Here is a 23,548-nt window from a genome sequence, read left to right on the forward strand (position 1 = left end):
ATTTAACATTCCTAATATCATTACATAGTTAACATTCTTAATATCTTAAAATGAAAAAATATATATTTTTTGAAAATTAAGTGAGCACAATGGCATTGTTTTACATATTTACAAATTTTATTTAATGTCTGGCTAATAGAAGACAGATTCTCATAGCATTCAGTCTGTTGTGATGTGTGTCATTTGGGTTCAAGCATATGAAAAAAATCCAGCCTTATATAATCACAAAAGGGAGAAGTATTTTAAAATACCCTTTTCAAATAATTGTGAATAGTCATATTTGATACTATGCTAAAAATTCAACTGGTCATTTCTTAAAGATTACTTGCAATATAAAATACGATATCTTATGTAATGAACTTTTGTTCATTAAAATCCATTGGTCTACCTTGCACTTTGAATAAATCTTTTACCCATGCATAATTGTAAAAAACCATATACCGATCTTCTGAAAAATACTAATTCAGTGAGTTATGCAGAGCTTCTAGATTTTTGTCACATTTCATTATACAATATTTTAAAAAATCATATTAATTTATATCACCACCAATCTTATTCAGAAAAGTCCCTAAGTAATGGGAAGCTATCAAGCTGAAGGCAGCAAATATAAGTTTTCAAAATTCCAATATTCACTTGAAAACTCAAATTTTATCATTAGCAACAAATACTGTTAGTTTTTCCTTGAATTGATAGGCTAACTTATTTAATACATTTTCAAGAAAAATGTCAGCCAGCCAGTATCCCAGTCTGAATGTTGTTAATTTAAAATGTTGTTTCACGAAAAAATAAGTAGTTCAACTCATACCTCAAACAAAAGTACAAGTGCTCTTTCTCAAACCTATCATCATACAACAGCAGAAGTGATTTATGCATTCTTCACATTTGTCACATAGAATATTAAAAAGATGTGTACTCGAGGATGGAGATTAAATAAAATTAGTAATTTTACTGCTTCATTGAGGACATTTTAAGTGAAACTGTTTAGTTTTTTTTTTTTTTTTTTTAAAACAGCAAAGAGCCCGGCAGAGAGGAATACAATTACTAGTAAGGTTTGGTGCCGCTTCCTTGATTCATCTAAAGGCGTCAGCAGTTTTATCCTCTATTTTTTACACTATAACTGCAAATGTCAATGCAGTGAAAAAAAGGTAAATAACATCTTAAAATTAGTATAAAAATAGTTTTGACCTACTGCACTTCCTTGAAAGAGTCTCAGGATCTAGGAGTCCTCAGAACACACTTTAAGATTCACTGGATTAGCTATGGAAACAACCTAAATGTACATCAACAGATGAATGGATAAAGAAGATGTGGTACATATATACAATGGAATATTACCCAGCCATAAAAAAGAATGAAACAATGCCATATGCAGAAACATGGATGGACCTAGATTATCATACTAAGTAAGTAAGTCAGAAAGACAAAGACAAATACCATATGATATCATGATATGTGGAATCTAAAATATGACACAAATTAACCTATCTAGGAAACAGAAACAAAATCAGGGACACAGAGAATAGACTGGTGATTGCCAAGGGGGCGGGGGGTAGGAGAGGGTAGGAGTGGGAGTTTGGGATTATCAGATGCAAATTGGTATATAAAGAATGGATAGGGCTTCCCTGGTGGCGCAGTGGTTGAGAGTCTGCCTGCCAATGCAGGGGACATGGGTTCGAGCCCTGGTCTGGGAAGATCCCACATGCCGCGGAGCGGCTAAGCTCGTGGGCCACAACTACTGAGCCTGCGCGTCTGGAGCCTGTGCTCCACAACAGGAGAGGCCTGCACACCACGATGAAGAGTGGCCCCCGCTCGCCACAGCTGGAGAGAGCCCTCGCACAGAAACGAAGACCCAACACAGCCAAAAATAAATAAATAAATTTATTTAAAAAAAAAAAAAAAGGATAAACAACAAGGTCTTACTGTACAGTACAGGGAACTATATTCAATATCCTGTGATAAACCATAATGGAAAAGAATAAGAAAAAGAATGTGTGTATGTATGTATATATATATATATATACATACATACATACACATAACTGAATCACTTTGCTGTACAGCAGAAATTAATACAACATTGTAAACCAACTACACTTGAATAAAATAAATTTAAAAAAAGACTCATTGGATTAGATAACTTTCGTATACAATGTTTTCTAATTTCATAAAGTGTATTTTAAATTATAAATGGTTAGAATATATTTTGCTACTTGATTTCTTTTATGTTAAGATATATATATTACCTTAGTAATAATAATATTTAAATACATTTTACCTTGGTATTCTAAGCAAGTTTTAATTAATCACGTAACAAGACTGGATATTAAATATTATTATAGTGTTCAATATTTGGAAGCTAAAGCAACGGTTTTGTAATTTCACTGAAAATGTTAAACTCAAAAAAAGAAAGCCTTAATAGATTAAGTAATCAAGAGTTAATCTATTGAGAGCATTACTAACTGTGTAGCAGTGTATTTGTAATATTTACAAGCTAGTCAAAGAGATGAGTTTAATGACAATTGGATGGTTTAAAATCTAAGTTGTAGGAATTTCAGAGAACAGAAAGATTACTGCAGGTCAGAATAGTTGGTAATGAATTCATGAAAAGACAGAAACCAAGTGAGGTCTTAAAGGACAAGTAATTAGAGAAGAAAGAAGACATTTCAGAACCAAGGACTAACAGGAATAAAGCTAAGGGGGTGGCATTTTTAAAAGTGGGGAAACCAAGAGGGAGGGTAACCAGTTTGACTGATATGATCATGTTAGAGAACAATGAGAGATTAGGCTGACTCAGTAGACTTAGGGCAGAGAAAAGTTGGCTTCAGAAGCCAAATATAATAAGGCAGATAGTAGTGTAGTTACAGGTTTCTCATGATAGAACATTGAAAAGGCTATACTTTTAGCAAGATTAACCTGGACATGAGATTATAGGAGGAAAAGACTTGCAAAAAGATCATTTAGGAGTCAGGCATTTTCAGTATTGGAAGAAGGGGTTGGGAAGAGTGAACAAAGCTTGGGGCAATGGGAATGCAAAGAAGAGAATCCAAGAGATAAGACTTAGTGAACTTTGCATTAGTAGCAGATTAGGTAAAGGAAGAGTAAGGAGAAAGTCAAGGATGATTAGAAGTTATTTAGGGTTACAGACGTGAGAAGTAATAATATTATATGCTAGGCATCATGAGACATATAACACATTAATTGTCCCACAAGTCTTACGTGTATCTATTTTACAGACAGGGAAACTTAAGTCCAGAGTGACTAATTTGTTTTGCTAATAAGTGTTTTAGGCAGCCCTGACATATAGGCTTATCTGACTATAGAGATAAAAGGCTATCACAGTGTTGAAAAGCCTAAAGCTTATAGTCATCTACCTGGGCAATTAGCTTTGCCACTTACAAGCTGCAGAGTTCTAACAAGTTGCTTAATCTTTCTGTGCTTCAGTTTTCTCACCTCTGAAATGCAGATGATTAACCACCTCATAGAGCTGTAATGAGGATTAAGTGAGGCAATGCATGTAGAGCACTGTTAATAGTGCCTAGAAAATAGTAAGGCCTCACCATCACCCTGATAGCAAAACCAGACAAAGATACTACAAAAAAAGAAAATTACAGACCAGTATCACTGATGAATATAGATGCAAAAATCCTCAACAAAATACTAGCAAACAGAATCCAACAACACATTAAAAGGATCATATACCATGATCAAGTGGTATTTATCCCAGGGATACAAGGATTCTTCAATATATGCAAATCAATCAATGTGATACACCATATTAACAAATTGAAGAATAAAAACCATATGATCATCTCAATAGATGCAGAAAAAGCTTTTGACAAAATTCAACACCCATTTATGATAAAAGCTCTCCAGAAAGTGGGCATAGAGGGAACCTACCTCAACATAATAAAGGCTATATATGACAAACCCACAGCAAACATCATTCTCAATGGTGAAAAACTGAAAACATTTCCTCTAAGATCAGGAACAAAACAAGGATGTCCACTCTCACCACTATTATTCAACATAGTTTTAGAAGTCCTAGCCACGGCAATCTGAGAAGAAAAAGAAATAAAAGGAATACAAATTGGAAAAGAAGAAGTAAAACTGTCATTGTTTGCAGATGACATGATACTATACATAGAGAATCCTTAAAATGCCACCAGAAAACTACTAGAGCTAATCAATGAATTTGGTAAAGTTGCAGGATACAAAATGAATGCACAGAAATCTCTTGCATTCCTATACACTAATGATGAAAAATCTGAAAGAGAAATTATGGAAACACTCCCATTTACCATTGCAACAAAAAGAATAAAATACCTAGGAATAAACCTACCTAGGGAGATAAAAGACCTATATGCAGAAAACTATAAGACACTGATGAAAGAAATTAAAGATGATACCAACAGATGGAGAGATATACCATGTTCTTGGATTGGAAGAATCAATATTGTGAAAATGACTATACTACCCAAAGCAATCTACAGATTCAATGCAATCCCTATCAAATTACCAATGGCAGCTTTTACGGAACTAGAACGAAAAATCTTAAAATTTGTATGGAGACACAAAAGACCCCGAATAGCCAAAGCAGTCTTGAGGGAAAAAAACGGAGCTGGAGGAATCAGACTCCCTGACTTCAGACTATACTACAAAGCTACAGTAATCAAGACAATATGATACTGGCACAAAAACAGAAATATAGATCAATGGAAGAAGATAGAAAGCCCAGAGATAAACCCACGCACCTATGGTCCACTAATCTATGACAAAGGATGCAAGGATATACAATGGAGAAAAGACAGTCTCTTCAATAAGTGGTGCTGGGAAAACTGGACAGTTACATGTAAAAGAATGAAATTAGAACACTTCCTAACACCATACACAAAAATAAACTCAAAATGGATTAGAGACCTAAATGTAAGACCAGACACTATAAAACTCTTAGAGGAAAACATAGGAAGAACACTCTTTGACATAAATCACAGCAAGATCCTTTTTGATCCACCTCCTAGCGTAATGGAAATAAAAACAAAAACAAAACAAAACAAAACAAAAACACAAAAAAAAGAAAACAGCAAGGCCTCAATGTGTTTGCCATTATTTTATTAGTACAATATGTTAGTGTCATTAACAATAGGGAAGACCCAGTTTTGGAAGAAAAAATATAACAAGATGAGTTGGAGGTGGCTTCTAAAATGGGTATTTTACAAGAAATGAAAATAAAAGATAAATGCAAAAAGGAGAGGTTATAGAAATACCTGTTTTTAAGTCAAGAAATACCCATTTTATTTTTAAGAGGTTACAAAAATGCCTACTTGGTAGTCATAGGCCTGGATAACCTAAATTATTTATGGAATTTTTCTCATTCACAAATCCTGATCATAAAGATATATCCTGTGCAATGATTTTATAAAATTTCTACTTACTTTGTGTAAGATACACATGTATAAAGAAGGTCCTTTAAAAAAGCTGTAATTTAGGTAGGCAAAGAGAAGATACACAAAATTATAAAATACAATGACATAGTGTATACCAAACAAGTAATACAAACAAACAAAAAAGAACCATAGAAGTTCAAAAAAAAGACTGAAGTTCCTATGGGTTGTGACAGGCTAAGAATAAGAAGATAGATAAAGTGTGCCTAGGACCTTGAAGGAAGGCTAAAATTTAGGTAAGAAAGAGAAAGCTGAGAGGAGTGGGATACTCCTGGCAGAAAGAGCACAATGAACATGGCAGACAGAACACACATGGCATGATTCAGGGATACCAAAAAGAGCAGCTTATTTTGAATGACAAATTTGTATAAAAAGAAAGAGAGAAAGGATTGAAAAGTTTTTTGTCAAGTTCTAAACTGCTCAGGACACTGGTTTAAGAATTATATTTCACTGCATAAGCAAAGAACTGTTTCTTTCTCTTCTAGCATCAGACTTCCATAACTACATAATCTACTTCTAAAAAGACTAAATTTGTTTCGGAACTACTTTTCTATCTTTTGCTTCTTTCATCTTATAAGCTAGCAAACACCATGTAATTAGGAGAATCTTCACATATTTGCTGCCACTAATGCTTTCTTGTTGAAGAGAGATTTTTTTAAGTTTCTTAGTATTTTCAGTTTCAAGGAAATGTTTTGCTTTTAGAAAAGTTTTTTCAAGTAACTGAACCCCATTAAAAGAAGGAAACTCAAATCTGATCATGAATAGGTAAGGTAAACACATTAGTTTTTCAACTTAAATTACCTAGGGCACAATTCCCTGCAATTTTTTGAGAGTTGATAAGTACTTTTCTAGAATTGAAATGTTGAAAATTAAACACTACACTATTATAAAAAGTTCATACTATGAAACATACTGAGGATCAAAATGTATTTACAGTAAAAAGAATATGTGGGGCTTCCCTGGTGGTGCAATGGTTGGGAGTCTGCCTGCCAGTACAGGGGACACGGGTTCGAGCCCTGGTCCGGGAGGATCCCACATGCCGCGGAGCGTCTGGGCCCGTGTGCCACAGCTACTGAGCCTGCGCTCTGGAGCCCGCGAGCCAGAACTACTGAGTCCGTGCACCACAACTACTGAAGCCCGTGTGCCTAGAGCCCGTGCTCTGCAATGGGAGAAGCCACTGCAATGAGAGGCCCGTGCAACTGCAACGAAGAGTAGCCTCCGGAGCGGCTGCAACTAGAGAAAGCCTGCGCGCAGCAACAAAGACCTAACCCAGCCAAAAATAAATAAATAAAAAAAAAAAAAAAAAAAAAAAGAATATGTGAACTAACCTCACTACTGAAACTTTCAGTCTAATTTAGGCATAATAAAAAATCATACTTAATAATTTAGGCATATTCAATTCTAGAAAGTTTAATTCACTACAATACCACATAACATGCACACATGTATGCATATATTTTCTAAAGATCAGGGGTTTTTTTTCCCTTTCTCTAATTTGTTATCAATTGGTTTACAGTAATACTTACCCTAATATTCTATTCATTCCATGTCTAGCAGCATAGTGTAATGGCGTGTTGTGCTGGTAGGGCTCCCCGTAAGATGTATTTGGATCAAGGGATTCTTTTAGCTGAGGGTTATTTTCATATATTTGGCAGGCCAGGTTTTCATCACCATTGATGAGTGCTTTACGGAATTTGGTGGTTGTATTTCCCATGTTTTGTTTTGTTTTTTTCTGATAGGCAGTGGCACTTTTTCCTTACCCCTTCAGCCACTTCTTGAATGCTTCTGCAACATGTTTCACATTCTAATGGAGGAAAAAATTATTAAATTAGATTGTGAAAAAGTAATTATGAAGTATCCTAAAGAAACAGTATCATAATTAGGAACACTGATAAAATCTAGGAAGCATATGTAAGAGAAAAACTATATTAAATTTACCAAATTTATCTTGATAGCCAAAAAGTCTCAAATTTTTAATGTTGCCCAAATTAACCTGATAAACAGTAACATTTTTCCACTCAGAAACTGATAAGGTTTCACAGGCTACACTTTATACTATAAAAGTTACCTGCATATATGTGCTTTTCAATTTTCTCCTTCACATAGGCAGGAAATGAGCTTGATTAAAATCTATGGTTGAATACACTTAAATCCCTGTATAAATTATGTGTAAATCTGACTCAGCCAATTTGTAGGATAGTGAAAAATGTACGAAATTTTACTCATATAAGAACTCCAGAGAAGCAAGAAGAATTACAATCCTGCAGCCTGTGGAACAAAAACCACATTCACATAAAGATAGACAATATGAAGAGGCAGAGGGCTATGTACCAGATGAAGGAAGAAGATAAAACCAAAAAAAAAAAAAGTAAATGAAGTGGAGATAGGCAACCTTCCAGAAAAAGAATTCAGAATAATGATAGTGAAGATGATCCAGGACCTCGGAATAAGAATGGAGGCAAAGATCGAGAAGATGCAAGAAATGTTTAACAAAGATCTAGAAGAATTAAAGAACAAACAAACAGAGATGAACAATACAATAACTGAAATGAAAACTACACTAGAAGGAATCAATAGCAGAATACTGAGGCAGAAGAACGGATAACTGACCAGGAAGACACAATGGTGGAATTCACTCCTGCAGAACACAATAAAGAAAAAAGAATTGAAAGAAATGAAGACAGCCTAAGAGACCTCTGGGACAACATTAAACGCAACAACATTCGCATTATAGGGGTCCCAGAAGGAGGAGAGAGAGAAAAAGGACCAGAGAAAATATTTGGAGAGATTATAGACAAAAACTTCCCTAACATGGGAAAGGAAATAGCAACCCAAGTCCAGGAAGCGCAGAGAGCCTAATACAGTATAAACCCAAGGAGAAACACGCCGAGACACATAGTAATCAAACTGGCAAAAATTAAAGACAAAAAAAGATTATTAAAAGCAGCAAGGGAAAAACGACAAATAACATACAAGGGAACTCCCATAAGGTTAACAGCTGATTTCTCAGCAGAAACTCTACAAGCCAGAAGGGAGTGGCATGATATACTTAAAGTGATGAAGGGGAAGAACCTACAACCAAGATTACTCTACCCAGCAAGGATCTCATTCAGATTCCATGGAGAAATCAAAAGCTTTACAGACAAGCAAAAGCTAACAGAATTCAGCCCCACCAAACCAGCTCTACAACAAATGCTAAAGGAACTTCTCTAAGAGGGAAACACAAGAGAAGAAAAGGACCTACAAAAACAAACCCAAAACAATTAACAAAATGGTCATAGGAACATACATATCGATAATTACCTTAAACATGAATGGATTAAATGCTTCAACCAAAAGACACAGGCTTGCTGAATGGATACAAAAATAAGACCCATATATATGCTGTCTACAAGAGACCCACTTCAGACGTAGGGACACATTCAGACTGAAAGTGAGGGGATGGAAAAAGATATTCCATGCAAATGGAAATCAAAAGAAAGCTGGAGTAGCTATACTCGTATCAGATAAAATAGACTTTAAAATAAAGAATGTTACAAGAGATAAGGAAGGACACTACATAATGATCAGGGGATCAATCCAAGAAAAAGATATAACAATTATAAATATATATGCACCCAACATAGGAGCACCTCAATACATAAGGCAACTGCTAACAGTTCTAAAAGTCAAAATCGACAGTAACACAATAGTGGGGGACTTTAACACCTCACTTACACCAATGGACAGATCATCCAAAATGAAAATAAATAAGGAAAGAGAAGCTTTAAATGACACAATAGACCAGATAGATTTAATTGATATTTATAGGACATTCCATCCAGAAACAGCAGATTACACTTTCTTCTCAAGTGCACATGGAACACTCTCCAGGATAGATCACACCTTGGGTCACAAATCAAGCCTCAGTAAATTTAAGAAAATTGAAATCATATCGAGCATCTTTTCTGACCACAGTGCTATGAGATCAGAAATGAATTACAGGGAAAAAAACGTGAAAAACACAAACACATGGAGGCTAAACAATATGTTACTAAATAACCAAGAGATCACTGAAGAAATCAAAGAGGAAATCAAAAAATACCTAGAGACAAATGACAATGAAAACACGATGATCCAAAACCTATGGGATGCAGCAAAAGCAGTTCTCAGAGGGAAGTTGATAGCTATACAAGCCTACCTCAAGAAAGAAGAAAAATCTCAAATAAACAATCTAACCTTACATCTAATGGAATTAGAGAAAGAAGAACAAACAAAACCCAAAGTTAGCAGAAGGAAAGAAATCATAAAGATCAGAGCAGAAATAAATGAAATAGAAACAAAGAAAATAATAGCAAAGATCAATAAAACTAAAAGCTGGTTCTTTGAGAAGATAAACAAAATTGATAAACCATTAGCCAGACTCATCAAGAAAAGAGGGAGAGGACTCAAATCAATAAAATTAGAAATGAAAAAGGAGAAGTTACAACAGACACCGCAGAAATACAAAGCATCCTGAGAGACTACTACAAGTAACTCTATGCCAATAAAATGGACAACCTGGAAGAAATGGACAAATTCTTAGAAAGGTATAACCTTCCAAGACTGAACCAGGAAGAAATAGAAAATATGAACAGACCAATCACAAGTAATGAAATTGAAACTGTGATTAAAAAAATCTTCCAACAAACAAAAGTACAGGACGAGATGGCTTCACAGGTAAATTCTATCAAACATTTAGAGAAGAGCTAAGACCCATCCGTCTCAAACTCTTCCAAAAAACTGCAGAGGAAGGAACACTCCCAAACTCATTCTATGAGGCCACCATCACCCAGATACCAAAACCAGACAAAGGGGCTTCCCTGGTGGCGCAGTGGTTGAGAATCTGCCTGCCAATGCAGGGGACACGGGTTCCGGCCCTGGTCTGGGAAGATCCCACATGCCGCGGAGCAAATGGGCCCGTGAGCCACAATTACTGAGCCTGCGCGTCCGGAGCCTGTGCTCCACAACGAGAGAGCCCGCGATAGTGAGAGGCCCGCGCACAGCGATGAAGAGTGGCCCCCGCTTGCCACAACTAGAGAAAGCCCTCGCACAGAAACGAAGATCCAACACAGCCATAAATAAATAAATAAATAAATAAATAAAATTAAAAAAAAAAAGAAAAACAGACAAAGATACTACAAAAAAAGAATTACAGACCAATGTCACGGATGAATATAGATGCAAAAATCCTCAACAAAATACTAGCAAACAGAATCCAACAACACATTAAAAGGATCATACACCATGATCAAGTGGGGTTTATCCCAGGGATGCAAGGATTCCTCAATATATGCAAATCAATCAATGTGATACACCATATTAACAAATTGAAGAATAAAAACCATATGATCATCTCAATAGATGCAGAAAAAGCTTTTGACAAAATTCAACACCGATTTATGGTAAAAACTCTCCAGAAAGTGGGCATAGAGGGAACCTACCTCAACATAATAAAGGTCATATATGACAAACCCACAGCAAACATCATTCTCAATGGTGAAAAACTGAAAGCATTTCCTAAGATCAGGAACAAGACAAAGATGTCCACTCTTGCCACTATTATTCAACATAGTTTTAGAAGTCCTAGCCACGGCAATCTGAGAAGAAATAAAAGGAAACCAAATTGGCAAAGAAGAAGTAAAACTGTCACTGTGTGCAGATGACATGATACTATACATAGAGAATCCTGAAGATGCTACCAGAAAACTACTAGAGCTAATCAATGAATTTGGTAAAGTTGCAGGATACAAAATGAATGCACAGAAATCTCTTGCATTCCTATACACTAATGATGAAAAATCTGAAAGAGAAATTATGGAAACACTCCCATTTACCATTGCAACAAAAAGAATAAAATACCTAGGAATAAACCTACCTAGGGAGACAAAAGACCTGTATGCAGAAAACTATAAGACACTGATGAAAGAAATTAAAGATGATACCAACAGATGGAGAGATATACCATGTTCTTGGATTGGAAGAATCAATATTGTGAAAATGACTATACTACTCAAAGCAATCTACAGATTCAATGCAATCCCTATCAAATTACCAATGGCAGTTTTTACAGAACTAGAACAAAAAACCTTAAAATTTGTATGGAGACACAAAGACCCTGAATAGCCAAAGCAGTCTTGAGGGAAAAAAACGGAGCTGGAGGAATCAGACTCCCTGACTTCAGACTATACTATAAAGCTACAGTAATCAAGACAATATGGTACTGGTACAAAAACAGAAACATAGATCAATGGAACAAGATAGAAAGTCCAGAGATAAAGCCTATGGTCCACTAATCTATGACAAAGGACGCAAGGATATACAATGGAGAAAAGACAGTCTCTTCAATAAGTGGTGCTGGGAAAACTGGACAGCTACATGTAAAAGAATGAAATTAGAACACTCCCCAACACCATACACAAAAATAAACTCAAAATGGATCCGAGACCTAAATGTAAGACTGGACACTATAAAACTCTTAGAGGAAAACATAGGAAGAACACTCTTTGACATAAATCACAGCAAGATCTTTTTTGATCCACCTCCTAGAGTAATGGAAATAAAAACAAAAATAAACAAATGGGACCTAATGAAACTTCAAAGCTTTTGCACAGCAAAGGAAACCATAAACAAGACGAAAAGGCAACCCTCAGAATGGGAGAAAATATTTGCAAACGAATCAATGGACAAAGGATTAATCTCCAAAATATATAAACAGCTCCTGCAGCTCAATATTAAAAAAACACCCCAATCCAAAAATGGGCAGAAGACCTAAATAAACATTTCTCCAAAGACGACATACAGATGGCTAAGAAGCACATGAAAAGCTGCTCAACATCACTAATTATTAGAGAAATGCAAATCAACACTACAATGAGTTATCAACTCACACCAGTTAGAATGGGCATCATCAGAAAATCTACAAACAATAAATGCTGGAAAGGGTGTGGAGAAAAGGGAACCCTCTTGAACTGTTGGTGGGAATGTATATTGATACAACCACTATGGAGAACAGTATGGAGGTTCCTTAAAAAACTAAAAATAGAATTACCATATGATCCAGCAATCCCACTACTGGGCATATACCCTGAGAAAACAATAATTCAAAAAGACACATGCACCCCAATGTTCACTGCAGCACTATTTACAATAGCCAGGTCATGGAAGCAACCTAAATGCCCATCGAAAGATGAATGGATAAAGAGGTGGTACATATATACAATGGAATATTACTCAGCCATAAAAAGGAACAAAATTGGGTCATTTGTTGAGACGTGGATGGATCTAGAGACTGTTATATAGAGTGAAGTAAGTCAGAAAGAGAAAAACAAATATCGTATATTAACGCATATATGTGGAACCTAGAAAAATGGTACAGATAAACTGGCTTGCAGGGCAGAAATTGAGACACAGATGTGGAGAACAAACATATGGACACCAAGTGGCGGGGGGGTGGTGGTGGTGGTGTGATGAATTGGGAGACTGGGATTGACATGTATACACTGATGTGTATAAAATTGATGACTAATAAGAACCTGCTGTATAAAAAAATAAATTAAATTAAATTAAAAGATTAAAAAAAAGAACTCCAGAATGTGTTAAATTACTGTAAAGGAAAAGTGAAACTGCTCATTACTTACTTATAAGATCCTCAGAGAAAAGATTTTTAAAATGTTAATATATAGTAGGACTACAAAACTCACAGCAAATGAATAGAACTGATTGTAACTAATTATATACAGAACTATGGAAACTGATTATTCTACCACAATACTATTAAACTTATTTCCTTCTACTGTAAGTAATTCAAAACAAGGTTGAAAACATGAAATGTTTATGCCTACTATGTTTGGAAAGAGGTTATGATAAAGATCATACGGGCATTTACTAACTGAAGCAATGTGAGGTCGGTGGGGGAAGAAGGACGTGGAAACAATCATTGAACTTGGAGTTTGAAATCTCATATTTACCTACACTAGCTGTGTAATTGTAATTACCCTCCAAAAGCCTCAGGTTCCTATGTGTACAGTAAAAGAAAACAAACATTTCTTAAGGACGACAGTAAGGATTATTAAGAAACTTTATGTAAGTAGCTACCACAGTCCTTGGCTAATGTGCTTAATAAATGCTAGTTTTTTTCCATTTCAATAAATGTTTCTGAATCTACTCTTGAACCATTATCAAAATTAATTGACAACCGAAACAACTTATGCAAAGGCAGGTATGAAATAAAAGGCTTATTCAATTGGTGAGTATGGTGGAGTTTAGGGTCTCTAGTGCCGTACTAACAGGAGATAAAACTGAAGACAGGTTGGGGCCAGACTAAGAAATGTATACTTTAAGTTGTAAAGAACGGATAATTAAAGCCTTTTATGCAGGGCAGTTATATGCTTTAGAAAATTAGCTATTGTGACACTGTAGAAAATAGACTAGAGGCAGAAACACTTAGAGGCAGAATACAAAAGTCTATCACTTTACCCAATTAACTCACTGGCAGGCTAGACATTAAAACATAGCTTTTAAAAAAAAGTTGAAAATAATATGTACTTGTTCAACACAATCATTGCACAGGGTAGCAACAGTTGCAACAGAATACAAATTAAAGGACCAAAAAACAGATGAGTTGTTTTTGAAGTTGCCTATAAAACAGAAGCTCTCAACCTTGGCTGTACATTTAATAACCTGGAAAACTTCAAAGAGTCCCATTGGCCAGGCTATAACCCAGACCAATGAAATAAGAATCTCTTAGGGGGTGGTACACAGGCACTGGTATTTAAGTTCTTTGGGTGATTTCAGTGTGCATACACCACTGTTTAAAAAGCTCCTGGATCCCTCTAGCTAAATGGTCACATCAGAGTATGGAGATGAAGGTGAGCAGGCAAGGTAAGACATCTTCTAAGGCTATTTTAGAGAAAGGCGTTAACTACCTACTTAAGACAGCAGCGCATTTTCTGGTTCATATCTATACTTAATGAGGTCACTACTTGGGTCTTTTAAGGGTTCTTTGTTATTGATTTCTCACTTTAAATATGCAAATACAATGCATAGTAGAGATTTTTGACAATATGGATAACGAAAAAGGACAAAGAACTCATAGTCTATTTACTTAACCACTGGTAGCATTTGATAAGTACTCATCCTATTTATAATGTATGTAAATATGTGTTTGTATACATATGTACACTATAAATATTTATATACATAAATTAGATCATACTACATAATTATAAAATTTTTATTTAATTTTTCAGAGGGCTGCTGAATCTTTAACCTAAACTACTACTCCTTTATCATCTCATCTTGAATCTTGAATGAGGAGCAAATCCCTTCTACACTCTATGCTTATCACAATATACTACAACCACTTTGGGGATTTTCTTAGGGACAGCCTAGATTTTATTTTTTTCTTTTGTTTTTCATAGAATCTAGGAGCCTTGTGTTTTATTCTCAGTGAAATAATCTGTACTTTTGTTGCACTGCCTTAAGCATTTTAGGGGTTTATTATTCTTAGTGAGAACTCTAGTTTATTATATTAATATATTTTAATCTATAACCAAATATAAAGGTTATCATGTGGGTTCTAAAGGGTCTTTCCTAAGGATTTGGATAGTTTCACTTGTTTTGGTCTTATCTTTCATCCCTGATAGAATGTAGCTCAAATTATGAACATTGTTAGAGTACTGGATTAGATTAATAACATGCTTTCCTTGATTTACATTAATCCTTTAGTGAAATGTCCTGTAAGAAAATAATTTCTACCCAAGATGTGAAAAAAGAAACATCTAAGAAGGCAATAATATCTTGGGGTGGTTATTTATAATAATAAGACACTTAAAAAAATCAGTAAAACTCTAAATGTGCATTAAATATGACTGTCACGTGTTGAAAAGCATAATGGCATCTACAAACATTTTTGTCGTTCTCAGTTATTTTCAAGTCTGTTTCATTTTTAAAATATGAGTGTAATAGTCCTGAAAGGTGCCAGGAAAGGCATTAAAACATTCACAGCTCCATTCCCTCTCAGATTTATTCTCACAAGTCTTGCCTAGAATTTGCCAGATGTGTCCTTTCACTTTTTCATAGCCACAACTAGCATAGCCTGAAGTGACTGTTCCCTCTTTGTTTGAATCAAACCCTTCCAACTCCAAGATAAATCTATGTATAGACCTTTATGAAGCAAATGATGGACTATCAAAGAGGCAAAAATAATTCATTATTCTGGGCTTCTAAAATCTAGGCAAAGTTTCAACATCTTTGACTAGCAAAGCACAGCACTTGGTAAGTATTTAATGAAAAAGTAAGAAAAATGTAGCTTGTCAACAGACTGCAGAAAACTTTCCCTAATTTCCTGACTAACTTTTAATTGTGAAGGGCTCTATAATTTTTCCTTTAAATCTTTGTCTCTCAGCCTGTCCATTCATAGGTTAATAATCTGCATCAAAAACTCAAGTGCACTTAAATTCATAAACTACTCCCAGGAATCTTTTATAGAAGACGAAGTTCTTCAGAAATAAATAACCAACTCCTAATGTAATTTATCATTTTCCACAAAAGTAAATTACTTTTAAAGTCATTATTATGGACTGAAGGTTGATCTCAACAAAATAATTGGCTCCCACTCTTTGTTTAACTGGTATTAAAGACAGCCTTTAGAAATATGATGTCAAACTGGTGAGAGTCTATTGAGGAATCTTACATCTACCTGTAAAGTTACTTACTGTAGCAGCTGGTCTCTATGCACCTCTGCCCCCCTAACATATGCCCCTTGATCTTAACCCTATTACTATAAAAGATTTTAAAAATTTAAGCCATATTATAGTTTATTATAAACAAAAACCTCTCTTTGAGTGCAAACATTAATTAACACAGTTGGAGGTATAGTTTAAATGTCACATATACTATTGAAGTGTTAGCTTATATCCACAAAAAAATAAAACAAAGAATAAGAAAAACAATTTAAACTTATTGTAACAAGAAAACTGAAATGATATATAAGTATTGATTTTTCATTAATTATAATGCATAGAATCATAGAAACAGAAACGACTACATTTAAATCATCCCATCCTATCTTTCCAAATTTAATACTAAAAGCTTTTGAACATTCATGGCTTGTTGTTTGCCTTCATCATTATATTTTGGGAAATCTACTTTATTCCTCTTGTTGAAGTCTAATGCTTCAGTAGGACTGAAATTTATATTACTGAATGTACACTCAGTTCACAGCATCTCTAAACAATGTATGGTTTAGTGCAGGTGTCAGCAAACTTTTTCTGTAAAAGGCCAGATAGGAAATATTAAAATATTTACTTTGTGAATCATTTGGCTTCAATGAGTCATATGATCTCGGTCATAACTACTCAACTCTGCTGTTGCAGCTTGAAAGCCACAGGCAACATGTAATAGTAGAATGGTTGTGGTTGTGTTCTAATAAATTTTGTTTACAAAAATAAGACCTAGGATTTAGCCCACGGGATATAGTTTGCCAACCCCTGATTTGGTGGAAGGAACACAGCGTAGTAGAACAATCTGGGTTGGAATCCCACATCTACTACTTCTTAGTGCTAACACAAATCATTTAACCTCTCTGTACCTCAATTTTTTCATCTGTAAAAAAGGGATAAGGCCACCTACCTTGCAGAATTGTCATGATTATCTAGGTAAAGTATGCAATACAGTGCATAGCAGGTACTCAATAAATTTTATCTCCCTTCTCCTATCAGGATCTGCAAGCCATTGGGAAAGAGTTAGTCGCTGCCTTTAAAGAACTCAATACTCATTCTTTTCAAAAGACAGTGAAACCTTAAGAAAAATGTCACCAACTCCATGTTCTACACCAGGAAAATATATAACTGGTAGTCTAGACTTCATCATTTATTAGGTGTCTGACCTCTGGCAAGTTAAAAACTATATATTTTCTCAACAGTCTTCTGAACCAAAGTTAATTCCACTTTCGCTATTTTTCTAGGTCACTACCATTATTAACAAAGGTCTCTTCAATGTAATTGCCCTTATAAATACTAAGTGACAGGGACACAGAATTGAGTACAAAGCCGGAGCAGGAGACAGAATCTCACACTGGAGGTATATGGAAAACACACACACACACACACACACACACACACCCCTACCTAAGGCAAGGAGCAAGAGGTCTTAGTCCAAAATGTTGCTAAAAATGAAGTATAGTTAAGAGATTTGGGGATTAGCTTGCCTAACTGCCTATTAAATTGAAGTCAAGTGTGGCTTTAATCTTGGTGGCTTCCTGCAAGAAGTTCATGAACATCCATATTCTATAGGAAAACTTATGAGTATTAGAGAATACTACAAAAATGATCTGAGCTACGAAAAATCTTTTAACAAAGAAAGGAACTTCCCTGCAATATGCATTCCAGAAATAAAATTCACTGTGCTGTTTTTACAATACCTTAATATGGCAGTATTCAAAATAAAATGGCTACACAAACACAAAAGTATTATCATGACAATACTAGAAAACTCATTGCGGCAGTTTGGCTGCCTGAGGTTTCTGAGCAACCAAGGAAAGAGATAATCCAACAAATTCTGGCTGCTGTTGGATACCTTTTATATCTATATAGCTTTCACAGTGTGGAAAAGGATGCTGCAGTTAGTAAAGAAAGAAATGAAAATAGCTGCAAAGGGCAGCAACTGACAGTCTCTTTTTGCCAAACTAGCAGATGAACACTGAAAATAGCTAGCATGAGGTCCACAAGTGGAAAACTGTCCAAACATGGGATGCAACCACCGTATGAAACATCACTCTTAATTTTCTATTTCCTATTAAAACATAATTATCTGCAATGATCACAAAACTTAGAACTCTCCACTACTAAAATTTTCAAATAGCTAAAATTTTTCTTAGGCAATATTCAGCTTTCATACGCTGGTCTTTACAACTACTCAAAATGTTATGTGTTATACTTTAATTCCCCCTTAACAACTGCTTTTCATACTTTGAATTCAGAATTTCATACAGAACTGAAGAATAACATTTCAGCCTCTAATGCTATGGTGGTGCCAGCAAAGAGCTTAATTTCAGCAACTTTGGCATATCTGGTTATTCAGCAGTGTTTGCTTTCATAATTTTTGAATACTATATTGTCCTTACTTCATAAATAATAAGTGAAAATGTTAAATTGGAAGCGTTTTATCTTGGTATTAATAAGTGAAAGTCTTAAAGTCGATGCAGTTGAGAAAAAGATGAAATTACTTATGCCTCAAACTGAGGCTCCCTAAACTTAAATCAACTCTACATTCAATTGAAAAATAAAGATAAAAAAGACACACCACTTATAAAAGGTTAGAAATTTGTACATAAATATTATTTTAAGAGATAATAATTAGGAGGTGGAGACAAGATAGCGGAGTAGGACTTGAGCTCACCTCATCTCATGAAAACACCAAAATCACAACTAACTGCTGAAGCATCGAAAAAAGAAAGGCTGGAAGCTACCTAAAAAGATATTCTACTTCCAAACACAATGAAGAAGCCACAACGAGATGGTAGGAGGGGCATTTTCGCAATATAATCAAATCGTGACCCATAAACCGGAAAATAATTGTATCACAGGGGTTCTCCTACAGTAGAACCTATGTCAGGCTCCCCAGACCGGGGGTCTGGCGTTGGAAGGAGGAGCCCCAGAGCATTTGGCTTTGAAGGCCAGCAGGACTTGAGTGCAGGAGCTCCACAGGACTGGGGGAAACTTCGAGACTCTACTCTTGGAGGGCGTACACAAGGATTCACATGCACTGGGACCCTGGGCAAAGCAGTGATTCCATAGAAGCCTGGGCCAGGCCTACCTGTGTGTCTTGGAGGGTCTCCTGGGGAGGTGGGGGGTCAGCTGTAGCTCACTGGGGAGACAAGGACACTTGTGGCAGAGGCCCAAGGGAATATATATTGATGTGAGCTCTACTGGAGGTTGGCATTTTGGCACCAAGACCTGGCCCCACCCAACAGCCTGCAGGCTCCAGTGGTGGGACACCTAAGGCCAAACAACCAAAGTGGTGGGAATAGAGCCCCACCCATCAGCAGATAGGCTGCCTAAAGTCATCCTGAGTCCACAGCTGCCTCTAAACGCACATCTCAACACAGCCCTGCCCACCAGAGGGACAGGACACAGCTCCAACAGCCAGGGGGCAGGCACAAGTCCCTCCCACAGGAGGGCTGCACAAGCCTCTGGACCAACCTCACCCAAGAGAGGGTAGATGCCAGAAGCAAGAGGAACTACAATCCTGCAGCCTGTGGAACGTAGACCACAAATACATAACGTTAGACAAAATGAGATGGCAGAGAAAGATGTTCCAGACCAAGGAACAATATAAAACCCCAGAAGAACTAAGTGAAGTGGAGATAGGCAATCTACCTGAAAGTAAACTCAGAGTAATGACAGTAAAGATGATCTAAGATCTAGGAAAAAGAATGGAGGCACAGACTGAGAAAATACAAGGAATGTTTAACAAAGAATTATAAAATGTAAAGAACAACTAAATAGAGTCAAACAATACAATAACCGAAATAAAAAACACATTTGAAGGAATCAACAGAATAAATGAGGCAGAAGAATGAAGAAGTGAGCTGGAAGACAGATTGGTGGAAATCACTGATGTGGAGCAGAATAAAGAAAAAAGATCGAAAACAAATGAGGACGGTCTAAGGGACCTGTGGGGCAACATTAAAAGCACCAACATTCGCATTAGATAGGTCTCAAAAGGAGAAGAGACAGAGAAAGGGCCTAAGAAAATATTTAAAGCGATAACAGCCGAAAACATTCACATGGGAACGGACACTCACTCAAGTCCAGGAAGCGCAGAGCGTCCCATACAGGATAAACCCAAGGAGGACCATGCCGAGACACATGTTAATCAAGTTGCTAAACATTAAAGACAAAGAGAAAATATTAAAAGCAACAAGGGAAAAGCAACAAATAACTTACAAGGAAATCCCCATATGGTTATCAGCTGATTTTTCAGCAGAACCTCTGCAGGCAGGCAGGGAGTGGCACGATATATTTAAAGTGATGAAAGAGAAAAACCTACAACCAAGAATACGCTACCCAGAGAGACTCTCATTCAGATTCGACAGAGAAGTCAAAAGCTTTACAGACAAGCAAAAGCTAAGAGAATTCAGCACCACCAAACCAGCTTTACAACAAATGCTAAAGGACCTTCCTAGGCCCGGGGTCCCCAACACCCAGGCCATGGACTGGTACCAGTCGGCGGCCTGTTAGGAACCAGGCCGCACAGCAGGAGATGAGCAGTGGGCGAGCAAGCGAAGCTTCATCAGCCACTCCCCATCGCTCACATTACCACCTGAAACACTGCTTGCGTTACCGCCTGAACCAGGCCCCCCATCACCCGCATTACCTCCTGAACCATCTCCCCTCCCCCATCTGTCGAAAAACTGTCTTCCACAAAACTGGTCCCTGGTGCCAAAAAGGTTGGGGACTGCTGCTCTAGGCAGAAAAGGTCACAACTACAAACAAGAAAATGACACATGGGAAAGTTCATGGGTAAAGGCAAACATAAAGTAAAGGTAGGAAATCACCCACACACAAATATGATATCCAAACCAGCAATGTGATCATGAGGACTGTACAAATGCAGGATATTGGATATACAGTGGCAATTAAGAGACCAGCAACTTATAACAATCTTGCACATATACAGACTACTATATCAAAAAGAAAAGATTAATGAAACTAAAAGCTGGTTCTTAAAGAAGATAAACAAAATTGATAAATCTTTAGCCAGAGTCAACACGAAAAAAAGGGAGAGGGACTTCCCTGGCAGTCCAGTGGTTAAGATTCTGCGCTTCCACTCCATGGGGCTCGGGTTCGATCCCAGGTCAGGGAAGTTAAGATCCCACATGCTGTGCGATGGGGCCAAAAATTTTTTTTAAATAAATAAAAATAAAATAAATTTTTTAAAAGGGGGGGGGACTCAAATCAATAAAATTAGAAATGAAAAAGGAGAAGTTATGACACCACAGAAATACAAAGGATTATAAGAGACTACTACAAGTCAACTATACGCCAATAAAATGGACAACCTAGAGGGAAATGGACAAATTCTTAGAAAGGTACAATCTTCCAAGACTGAACCAGGAAGAAACAGAAAATATGAACAGACCAATCACAAGTACTGAAATTGAAACTGTGGTTTAAAAACTTCCAACAAAAAAAGTCCAGGACCAGATGGCTTCACAGGCGAATTCTATCAAACATTTAGAGAAGAGCTAACACCTATCCTTCTCAGACTCTTCCAAAAAAATGCTGAGGAAGGAACACTCCCAAACTCATTCTATGAAGCCACCATCACCCTCATACCAAAACCAGACAAAGATATCATAAAAAAAGAAAATTACAGGTCATTATCACTGATGAACATAGATGCAATAATCCTCAACAAAATACTAGCAAACCAAATCCAACAATACATTAAAAGGATCATACACCATGATCCAGTGGGATATATCTCAGGGATGTACGGATTTTTCAATATATGCAAATCAATCAATGTAATACACCACATTAACAACTGAAAAATAAAAACCATGTGATCACCTCAATAGATGCAGAAAAAGCTTTTGACAAAATTCAACACCCATATATAATTAAAAAAACTCTCCAGAAAGTGGGCACAGAGGGAACCTACCTCAAAATAATAAAGGCAATATATATGACAAACCCACAACTAACATCATACTCAATGATGAAAAACTGAAAGCATTTCCTCTAAGATCAGGAACAAGACAAGGATGCCCACTCTTGCCACTTTTATTCAACATAATTTTGGAAGTCCTAGCCATGGCAATCAGAGAAGAAAAAGAAATAAAAGGAATCCAAATTGGAAAAGAAGAAGCAAAACTGTCACTGTTTGCAGAAGACATGATACTATACATAGAAAATTCTAAAGAGGTTACCAGAAAACTACTAGAGCTTATCAATGAATCTGGTAAAGTTGCAGGATGCAAAATTAATACATAGAAATCTCTTGCATATCTGTACACTAACAATGAAAGAACAGAAAGAGAAATTAAGGAAACAATCCCACTTACCATTGCATCAAAAAGAATAAAATACCTAGGAATAAACATACATAAGGAGACAGAAGACATCTACTCTGAAAACTATAAGCTGCTGATGAAAGAAATCAAAGATACACAAACAGATGAAAAGACGTACGATGTTCTTGGAGTGGAAGAATCAATATTGTCAAAATGACTATAATACCCAAGGTAATCTACAGATTCAATGCAATCTCTATTAAAATACCAGTGGCATTTTTCACAGAACTAGAAGAAAAAAATTTTAAATGTGTATGGAAACACAAAAGACCCCGAATAGCCAAAGCAATCCTCAGAAAGAAAAACAGAGCTGGAGGAATCAGGCTCCCTGACTATGGACTATAACACAAAGGTGCAGTGATCAAAACAGTATGGTACTGGCACAAAAACAGAAATATAGATCAATGGAACAGGACAGAAAGCCCAGAAATAAACCCAGGCACCTATAGTCAATTAATCTATGACAAAGGAGATGAGACTATACAATGGAGAAAAAACATTGTTCTCAATGGTGAAAAACTGAAACCATTTCCACTAAGATCAGGAACAAGACAATGTTACCCACTCTGATGACTATTATTCAACATAGTTTTGGAAGTTTTAGCCACAGCAATGAGAGAAGAAAAAGAAATAAAAGGAATCCAAATTGGAAAAGAAGAAGTAAAGCTGTCACTGTTTGCAGATGACACGATATTATACATAGAGAATCTTAAAGATGCCACCAGAAAATACAACGGAGAATAGACAGGGTCTTCAATAAGTGGTGATGGGAAAACTGGACAGCTACATGTAAAAGAATGAAATTAGAACACTCCCCAACACCATACACAAAAATAAACTCAAAATGGATTCGAGACCTAAATGTAAGACCAGACACTATAAAACTCTTAGAGGAATACATAGGAAGAACACTCTTTGACATAAATCACAGCAAGATCTTTTTTGATCCACCTCCTAGAGTAATGGAAATAAAAACAAAAATAAATAAATGGGTCATAATGAAACT

The 23,548-nt window shown here is 36.1% G+C and overlaps 1 protein-coding gene across 6 annotated transcripts in view; it reads right to left on the reverse strand.

Moving 5' to 3' along the window:
• Positions 1–23,548, reverse strand: part of ANKIB1 (ankyrin repeat and IBR domain containing 1) — a 138,086-nt gene that overhangs the window by 81,880 nt on the left and 32,658 nt on the right. For 4 of the 6 annotated variants that reach the window (XM_082398224.1, XM_082398223.1, XM_082398220.1 and 1 more), the window contains exon 2: positions 6,968–7,245. The exons of 1 other annotated variant lie outside the window; for it this stretch is intronic. In XM_082398224.1, the coding sequence (XP_082254350.1) occupies positions 6,968–7,155 (188 nt within the window). In that variant the 5' untranslated portion in view covers positions 7,156–7,245. Of the gene's footprint in view, positions 1–6,967; positions 7,246–10,903; positions 11,060–23,548 lie in introns of all 6 variants that reach the window. One more of the 6 variants, XM_082398221.1, reaches the window with a different exon arrangement.

Source organism: Balaenoptera borealis, assembly GCF_965194805.1.
Source record: "Balaenoptera borealis genome assembly, chromosome: 7".
NCBI classification, from domain to species: domain Eukaryota; kingdom Metazoa; phylum Chordata; class Mammalia; order Artiodactyla; family Balaenopteridae; genus Balaenoptera; species Balaenoptera borealis.